The sequence below is a fragment of the Cydia amplana genome, chromosome 10 (genome assembly GCF_948474715.1).
Source record: "Cydia amplana chromosome 10, ilCydAmpl1.1, whole genome shotgun sequence".
Lineage (NCBI taxonomy): Eukaryota > Metazoa > Arthropoda > Insecta > Lepidoptera > Tortricidae > Cydia > Cydia amplana.
The window spans coordinates 9,299,499-9,309,958 of NC_086078.1; the positions used below are offsets into that span (position 1 = coordinate 9,299,499).

Below are 10,460 nucleotides of genomic sequence, written 5' to 3' on the forward strand. Positions count from 1 at the left end.
TCTCGAAGTTTGTCGTCAGTTTAATAGCCACCCCCTCGATTTTTCTATCATTGTTACCATGCCCCGGTATTAACTCAACTTGACTCCATCGCAGCCCTTTTTTTAAATATAGAGCGGTTCCAAGATGAGCTTCTCTCATATCATATAATTTGTCATATCCATTTATGTTAAATTTCTGTTTTTCGAAATCAACTTTACATTCGTTTAGCACTATTATGTGTGGATTTGTTTTTGTTATTAGGTTTTTAATTTCGGCAAATTTGTTTCTAACTCCCTGAACGTTACAATGAAAAATTCTGAGGTTCTTAGTTGTAGTTCTCTTGCCTTTATTATCCATTTCTGATAAGTTGAATGAGTTGCTGCATTTGTTGTTGCATCTGTTTCATAAATTGTTGTTGCATTGTTTGAAACAATGCAAACATCTTGTTTATTATATCTTCCTTTCCTAACAAGGTTTCCTCCTCCTTCGTAATTATCTGAGCGTATGATGTTCCTGGTTTCGCAAGACCGGATGAAATATGTTTTTTCTGTTGTCCAGGTTTGGCATTAGGTGTTGATTTTTCTTTTTTAGCTTGTTGAAAACGAAGTCTTCTTTCTCGTTGTTTCTTAATTTCCTCCTGAAACACAGGACATTTTGCCTGCCTAGCAGTGTGCCCCGGTTGACGACATTTTGAGCATATTTCTAAGATTTTACCTTCATCGTTCTGTTCAGTCTCGATTTCGGATATATGTTTACGTCCACAGTGAGCTTGAACATGGCCGAACTCTAGGCAGTTTTTACATTGAGTAACAGCTGTTGGTTTTACCCTGTATTTTTCTATTTTTACCTTTTGGTATAGGATAGTTGTGATGTTTTTAATATCTTTCATGTCCGTTTCACCGCTGAATATTAACACGAGTGCCGAGTTTCGTAGTGGTACTGCCCGTTCTGGTGTCATACCGTATCTTTCTTTAATGTCCTGTTTTATTTCGTCTTCATTGTAGCCACTGGTTATGACTCCTTTGGCTACAACTTTTTTTGACGGTTTCCTTTCGAGTTTGGTCCCATGTGTATGGAATTCAAAGCCTGGCCGTTTCTTCAAATCTTCTATTAGTGTTTTTCTGTTTTCTAATTGTCGCGGTGTGAAAAATAGTTTCCCGGAACGTTTATCTGTTTTTAGGTCGGAATTGTGTAGACGTGCTATTTCGGTAATATTTTTAAACATATACGTTGATTCTACCCATCCTTCGTGTGTACATACAACAGTCGGTAGTTTTTTATGTGGAGTTGTTTTCTGCTGCGATTCTTTCTTTGTTGACTGATCACTTTTTATTTCCGAAGAAGGTTTGTTTAATTTTGCATTATTTTTGTCTTGTGGCCGTCGATCTTGTTGAAACGATGCACCCGGTTTGTTACCTTTACCTCTTTTGGGGACTATGTCGCTAACAGGCGATGTTGCACGTTTTCGTGATCCACTCATGCTTGCTACACTATTTTGGTCGAAAGAGTTTAGTGACGCGTTTTCCTCATCAACTAACATGTTATCTTCAAGATTTCTGAGCGCATCAAACCTATTTTGAGTGGGCACCTGAATATTTTTAGGTTTTGGGTTGTGGGTATTATTGAACTTTTCTATGTTGCTCTTTTCTTTATCGCGCCGCATTTGTTGATGATGGTTTATAGTGATCCATTCACCGACGCGACGTATTTTGGGCGAATCCCTCAGTGAAGGGCTCGTAGCAGTAATTTCGTTTACTGTACCGCAGAACTTGCATGCTATAATTTCTTTATTAACGAATCTATCTTGATCTATTACTCTGGTGTAAGTAGGCTGCTTACAGTCCTTTCCCGTGCACTCTGGGCCACGCCCCTGTCTTGTCTTATTCTCTGCAACACAGAACGTGTAGTATTTTGTCGTTGTTATCATTTGGTTTGTTTCTTTATTTCGGGAAACTGTTGTATGCGCAAATAACTTGACGCATGATTTTTTGTCGCATTTTTCGCAAGAAAGTACTTTAATTTTAGTTTGATTGTCCAACCAATCGTAGAAGTTTTTTATTTTGTTATCTGTGTCACAGTGGTAGCACTTCACTATGTCACTATTTGTATTCGTGTCGTACGGATAGTTTACTAACACATCACTTTTATAATTCGACATATTGAAATGTCTGTGGTTTATTTATTCGTAACGAATAATCAGATCACACAAGAACCATCTCGAACAATCACTTGTTATGTAAACAAGTGGCCGAGACGACACCCGGTAACAGGAAAATAGGTACAATATAATTGTAACTGATAAGCGATTGAGATGCAACGCAAACACGACCGCTCACAATGGCAGCGCGGTGGCTTCTCCCTATTTATGGTGACGTGAATTATTGCGGTAGATGCTTGATTTTTTTTTTGTGTGCTAAGCTGATAGATAGGCCAATTCAGTATGGTAACATTTACTATCGTTAGATCTTTGAATGGAATTTAAAAAAAATTAATTCCAAGAAAGATAAAATTACCCAGTATGTTTTATTTTTTAAGCGCCCTTGAAGTTGTGAACATACTGTGTAAGAACATACTCCGAAAATACGAAAAATCGCGGAACATACATGGGGGTGATTCAGATAGCGCTCTAGGTCCTCTACCTCCCAGCTTCAGTATATCACTACTTCTTGGGACACCTTGTATATAAAAGCAATGTTTCACCGACAAAAATGCAATTTTCTTGTTTTCTTCATACTTCAAGATGCGATCTCAGTGACCTTGAAGTCACGTTCACATAGCGATTTGTTAAGAGCGTTTCGCGAGTGAAGTACGAGTAGTGCGACTGTCGGACTTTGACTATCATTTCTGACTTGGGTCAATGGGTCCCATATAGACATTTGATCCTAAAAACAAACCTGATTGATTGATACCATAAATGAAGATTTGTCATCTAGCCTATTACAGCGTTTGTCATTATTTTTAATTTGAACTTACTTTACTCGAGTAGCTATATTTAATTAATCAACATGACCTATTCTCCACTCCTACTCCAACTAATCGACGCCAGTTGTTTTTTAAACTGGCGTTCAAGTAGACCAATGCAATTTATTAAAAGCTTCTAGTAGCGAGCTTAATGATCCGAGCTGGTTACAAATGACGCTGTCATCGCGCCCTGCGTGATCACTGATGATAGAGGATAATCACTGTGATTGTTCAACTTATTAAAAATATTGAGTGCCATGTGGGGTTTTATTGAAACATAAGTTAAATTGATTACTTATGAAGACCTCATTGGCATTGATGGTGAAATAAGAAACATGTTTTAAACATAACTCAATAATTTTATTACTACCTATAGGTTAAGACTTGATCCCTTTTGAGTCTTGGACTCAAATCAGTTTTTAAGACTCTTAACTCTGATTAAGTTGAAACTCGAGTTCATTTCATTGATAAACACGCGACTCTTTCGACGAGTTCTTTTCCGAGAAAAAATCAAAATGCATTGTCTTCATGTAAAATTTATGGGTTATGTAGGAACATACAATAACGCCTATTTTCTTTACGTTGTTTTTACGAGGCTGGAATCCTTTTGAGCTGCGCTTCAAAGAGACTCCATAGGTAATAGGTATTAGAATCGACTTTCGATTAATACACTAAGAAGTTTTTAAACGCCGAGTCTCGTAAAAACGGGTCGTGTTCTTCAAATTTAGAATGGCACGTATTTAACCGGTCAACTAATTAATCGAATTTAGGTAGATTAAAAAAATAGAAACGGCTACTAAAATTAATAGTTTAGCAACAAAAACGGAGCCTTAAAATATATCAATATGAGTTGTATTTTAATGCCGTTACAGCTTTTGATTATTTTTAAGCAGGTACCAAGTACATATTTATTTGGCAACTGAATTAATATATTGGAGACCATTTATGAAGCACATTTTAAAAAGAAAACGGCTATCTATTAATTAAAAAGCGGCCAAGTGCGAGTCGGACTCGCCCATGAAGGGTTCCGTATTTAGGCGATTTATGACGTATAAAAAAAAAACTACTTACTAGATCTCGTTCAAACCAATTTTCGGTGGAAGTTTACATGGTAGTGTACATCATATATTTTTTTTAGTTTTATCATTCTCTTATTTTAGAAGTTACAGGGGGGGGGGGACACACATTTTACCACTTTAGAAGTATCTCTCGCGTAAACTATTCAGTTTAGAAAAAAATGATATTAGAAACCTCAATATCATTTTTGAAGACCTATCCATAGATACCCCACACGTATGGGTTTGATGAAAAAAAAAATTTTGAGTTTCAGTTCGAAGTATGGGGAACCCCAAAAATTTATTGTTTTTTTTTCTATTTTTGTGTGAAAATCTTAATGCGGTTCACAGAATACATCTACTTACCAAGTTTCAACAGTATAGTTCTTATAGTTTCGGAGAAAAGTGGCTGTGACATACGGACGGACAGACAGACGGACAGACGGACAGACGGACAGACAGACAGACATGACGAATCTATAAGGGTTCCGGTTTTTGCCATTTGGCTACGGAACCCTAAAAATGAAGTTCTTTTAAAATATTTTGTTTGGTCATTACACGGTCAACCTAACACGCTCCTACTCGCTTCGCTCGTCGTCACACCTATCTGTTGGCTCTAGTAGAACACAGTGGTAACTATTGAAATTAGTAATTAAAAATTTAAAGATCTAATGGTATAATGGCCATTAGGCGTTTCATGATTAGAAATTTCGACTAAGTATAAGTATACTGACCATTGCGTATTGGTAAATTAATTTGAGGTGTTTTGTGATAATTAGTTGATTACTTAGGTGTGAACAACTAGATGACAACTAAATTTTATGATCGCTTTACAATATTAGTTGCCAATTTATTATTTTAGATGCCAACCTATCACTTTAAGTTCCCTATAATTTTTTTAGGTGGCTTGATTTTGCTGCCAGTTTTTTTAATCATATGATGCTTATATTTGAGGCTAAAATATTTTTTTTGGCGCCAAAATATTAATGCACAGCCAAATTATATTATTATATGCCCAATGAAAGTTCCTGTTTAATATTTTAGTTGCCCGGTTAATAATAAGCCATTTAGAATCAAAAAACTCGAGTCACTACTAACACTTATAAATCAATCGATCAGAAACCACCATTGATTCAAATTAAGTAATAAAATATTAAAATTAAGTACAGATAGAATAACAAACACTTGAACATGAAGCGCGCGCGACAGATGGGGCGGTTGCTCTGTGTACACAATGCGCGCTAATTCCAGCATCAATAGATACGTCATATTATACGCTAACTGTACCAAATGCTCACTCTTGTTGCACAAATACGTTATTTTTGGGGGTTGTTGGGAAAACAAATGTGATGTTCTTAGTTATGGGCGCGATGGAAATTTTAATATTGTTGCGGCATATTCTATTTGCATATACTAACTCGTAGTAGGTACTATTTATTGCATACCTACCTGAATGAAATATACATTTTCAGAAAATAAAACACTTGATTAAAGAAGCAGAGAACAGATATACAGGGTGAAATTTTAATCACCAGCCACTCGGCGTATGATGTAATGCCGCTGATTTCTTTGGTACAGCCAAATGTTTTTACCGGATTTCGGCATTGGTCCCATAATAAAAGTTGTTCAGTATGACCTATAGTATAGTTCACTACGAGTATGTTCTTTTTACAATAACCAGGTAATCCAATTGTGTTGTTTAAATTCATATACGGTCATGATATTTTTGGCCCTACAATAATATATTTATTTATCCTTTTTGCTTACAGTTCGCTTTATTTCCGAGATTCTAAAAATCACAATAATTCTTACTTCTTACTATGTATTTGCATTTCTTAAAAAATCAAGTCAACTGTACAGAACAATACAACCAACATTTGCATTTCTTAAAAAATCAAGTCAACTGTACAGAACAATACAACCAACATAGCTTTTGCTACAATAACAGACCGTCCCAAAAAAGCGGGACACCGGTGTCCCCCCTCGCATGATTAATGGCGCCCTCTATGAATACGCACTTGTTACTGTTCATTATCGCACGCTCGCCCCTGATTGGTCGATAATGAAGTCATTGTTGCATCGGCAGGTCGGTAGCAGGTTGAATAATGACGGGGAAATAATGGTTTTACGAAGTGTATACATTTTTGGGACTCTTGTTAGTATTTGTTTAGTTTGCAAAAATAGTAGGCGGGTTTTCGGTGGGACTTAGTTTCTTGGGTCGGTTTAGAATGTTACCTATCGGCCAACTTTGCCTACGCTAACTTGATATTTATTTTAAAATGCAGAGTGGAACATGGTCCAATGTTTTACATTACACTTACATAAATAGCTTGTAAATAGTACGATCTTATGTAGTTTAAATACATACTTTATTCTTTTTACGATTTTTTGTGGTATTGGTATAGGTAACATTTTTGCCAGAAAATTCAAAGTGCATTTGGGTAATTTTAATTAATTTAAAAATACAATTACAAGTAAGTACCTAACTCAAATAATTATGTCTTTAGTTTATCTAGTGAATCGACAGTTTTAATACTGCCGACCTACTTACAATAGGAAATGGCAGCCATTTTTTTATAAAAACCAAAATTTTATGGGACTTACTCCAGAATTTATTCCTGTAAGTGTAAATTCTAACCGAACAGCATCTTTATTTATAAACATAGGCTTAAATAACCATAGAGTCCCCTTGTTAATCCTATGCAGCTATTTAATGTCACACAGACATTTGGTGCCGTTTGCTCACTTTGCGGCTCTAATACGATTTGCTGTAACAACATTATTGTGATGCTCTTTTCGGTAGCTAAAAGGTTTATGAAAAGTGTAAATATAGAGGGATATTAAAACTTTATTGTATTATGGAAAATTCTGGAGCTTCCTTATATACCTACTTTAGCTTTAATACGTAAATTGTATTCAATGAACGTCACACATACACACACGATTTTTACTAGAAGTAACCTACGTAACTATGCTAAAGTCACAGACAGTAAGTCAAAAACTCGCCAAATAACTTTATGTTAGCCTTTTCTGGCCGGCTCTTAGCCTAAAAAACAAGACTGCTAAGAGCCAACAGGAGTGGTAATTTCTCCATACAAACGTACTCGACTGTTTCCTCCGTGGGATTTGAAGCTAGAGCAATGATTTTTAGGGTTCCGTAGCCAAATGGCAAAAAACGGAACCCTTATAGATTCGTCATGTCTGTCTGTCTGTCCGTCCGTATGTCACAGCCACTTTTCTCCGAAACTATACGAACTATACTGTTGAAACTTGGTAAGTAGATGTATTCTGTGAACCGCATTAAGATTTTCACACAAAAATAGAAAAAAAAAACAATAAATTTTTGGGGTTCCCCATACTTCGAACTGAAACTCAAAAATTTTTTTTTCATCAAACCCATACGTGTGGAGTATCTATGGATAGGTCTTCAAAAATGATATCGAGGTTTCTAATATCATTTTTTTCTAAACTGAATAGTTTGCGCGAGAGACACTTCCAAAGTGGTAAAATGTGTGTCCCCCCCTGTAACTTCTAAAATAAGAGAATGATAAAACTAAAAAAAATATATGATGTACATTACCATGTAAACTTCCACCGAAAATTGGTTTGAACGAGATCTAGTAAGTAGTTTTTTTTTTATACGTCATAAATCGGCTACCCTTCATGGGCGAGTCCGACTCGCACTTGGCCGCTTTTTTCAACACAGATTAATATTGTCGATATCTGTGTCGGACCGTTTTGCTTTTTTTGATATTTTAGTTTTTTAGAGCCCTTCTAAAATGGCCAAAATGGCCTAATTGACTATGCCGCAATGAGAGGCGTGGTATTCAAAACTGATATCAATTAGCCAAAAAAGCAAAACGGTTCAACACAGTTATTTTCATAATCATTCAGATTTCCAAATTTGGTTACGATTCCTTAAGTTTTGGAGGAGCAAACAGTCGAGAACGAAACCTCGATTTTTGAGATTTTTACGCAGGATTTTTCACCTTGTCCTTATCGCACTAGTTTTAGGAGCCGCTTCCGTTAGCGAGACGGGAATATACCTATACTTACCTAAAATATTTAAATCTCAGCTCCTGTTTCGTCTTAAAGAACTAGACTTACTTGGTGTTGTCAACTAGTGAGCTGGGCGTCATCCAGGCGCGCGTGAGCGGCTCTTCCTTGAGCGACGTGACCGGGCCGCGCGGCTGCGCGTGCAGCCCGCCCGCGTCCTGGTGGTGCAGGCCAAACATCAGGCCTCCTGCACAAGTTACCAACACTCAATTAGTAAAAAACTCAAGAGGATTCATACGTATAAAAATGTAAGTAACTACACGAAAGAAAGCAATGGACATAACGATGTTAACAATACATGGTAAAGATACATTAAGAAAAAAAATTTATTTCAACTTTTACTATGAGAAGACTTACTAGGTACTATCAATTGTGTGGTCGTTCTGTTCAGCAGGTGTATCATAGTCTTTTATACCAATTTACATAACATTTGACACAGTATTCGTGACTGACCTAAAGTAATAGGTACTATATACTTATATAAATTAATATTGAAGGTGCTAACACAATAATCCGCAAACGAGTCGCTTCTGACAAAATTAATTAGGTTAAATAATTTTCGCGGTCGGTTAGTCATCGGTCGTAGGCGGTCGATTTCATCAGAACAAAAGAAAAGTGCCAAAGTAGGTACTTACGAGTACATACATATATAGCTGGGGTATAAATAAAAAATATGATTGATTTTGTTTAAATGAAAAAAAAAACATAGAAATTTCAATTGAAATACATTTTTGCGTTTAGGTATAAAAAGTTAAAATCTTCATGATATAAAATGGCGGCTTTCTTAGTCAAAATGTAGTAAGTAAGTGAAATAAAACAAAAATGTCATAAAATACAAGTACATACTTACACTTGAAAAGAAACTTAATTTTGCAAAAATAACGAACGTTTTATAATACGAGTAGGCATGGAAAACATCCATTTAAATTCTAATACAAAAAAATATTTTGTGTAAGGATAAAAATAGACTTAAAAGCTCGCTACTTCGTTCAAATAAATATATACTAATACATATTTGTAACTGGCATTGTGTATTGTATAGAATGGTTAATTAAGCTAAAATACTTACCAGATATTTTTACATAAACCCAATTTATTGAAGTTAAATCCGTAATAAAACCGTTATCTTAATACTCCAAATATGATGTGATGCAATTTAAATCTCAAAATAAGACGTCAATTTATCAAAAATGATTCAGCAAACAAATAATGAAACTTTAGGCGACTTCGACATCATTGAAACAAAACTTTAAATATGTACATACTTAAATAATATAAAATTACTTATTTATTCATCTAAAATTAAAAATCTATATATAAAGGAGTTGTTTTTTCCAAGTAAATGTAAATAAATTTTATAATATTTATAAATAAAATTATTCATGTAAGAAATTTAACTTAATTATAATGGGTCTGGCGTATTGAAAATGTGAATTCTTTATTGATAAACATAAAAAATATAAAAACAGAAATAATACCTACTAAATTAACTAAAAATATCTACTTATCCTATATATGTACACATATATACAAATAAAAAATTGGAGCTAGCTCGACGCCCGATGGCAGCCCAGAAGTTGAAAATTAATTTCTACCTTCCTCATATTGCAAAATAAATAATATCAAGAACTGGACTTAAAACTGAATAGCAAATTAAGTCAAGCATTAAAAAATACCTCCATATGTCGAAATAATGCGAGAAATAAGCAAATACATTAATAGGTATGAGTATCTCATAGTGTTAATCTCTTAAAACTAAATCAACAATACTTTGGTCAGTTTGGCGTTTTTGGATGTAAAGAATGAAATCAATATAAAAAACTAAGCCAACATAAAACGTTACATCACAAAAATAAGTATAAAACATTCAGTACTAATAATACTCCAAAAACTAAGTATCGTAACAAGTACTACGTGAAAATTTATGGAAAATACCTGAAGACCTCGGCGCGGCCGGCGGGTACAGCTTCCGTCCCCATCCCACCGGGTCGAGCTCGAGCGGCGGCCACGGCGAGCCCGAGTACCCGCCCGCCGCCGCGTTCAGCTCGTCCGACCGAATCGCGAACCGGCCCGAACCACCCGCGAACACTCCCGGACCCGCACGAACGGTTAGCGCGCCGCTTTTGAATTGCGAACCGAATATTTTCGAATTTGCTAACGGATTCTTTGCAAGATAATTTTAAAATTAAGAGTATACGTGGTTAAGTTGTTGGGAATTTTTATAATGTCCGTTGCATAATTCTTCAAACTTCGACAAAAATTTAGAAAACCCGAAATATTACTTAAATTCTAATCCAAAAACACTTAGAAAAGATAGATAATATTGCACGTGAGCCCAAAATAGCAAGTGTAAAGTTTGCAAATGACAGCTAGGATTCGTTATCGTATGTGCGTTAGGGGATCGAGTC

At 35.4% G+C, this 10,460-nt stretch overlaps 1 protein-coding gene across 1 annotated transcript in view; it reads right to left on the minus strand.

Moving 5' to 3' along the window:
* Window positions 1-10,118, minus strand: part of LOC134651339 (transcription factor collier) — a 74,912-nt gene extending 64,794 nt beyond the window's left edge. The window contains exons 1-2 of the mRNA XM_063506414.1: window positions 9,988-10,118; window positions 8,104-8,239 (exon numbers count right to left, since the gene is read on the minus strand). Of these exons, the coding sequence (XP_063362484.1) occupies window positions 8,104-8,231 (128 nt within the window). The 5' untranslated portion in view covers window positions 8,232-8,239; window positions 9,988-10,118. The remainder of the gene's footprint in view (window positions 1-8,103; window positions 8,240-9,987) is intronic.
* Window positions 10,119-10,460: the final 342 nt, after the last annotated feature.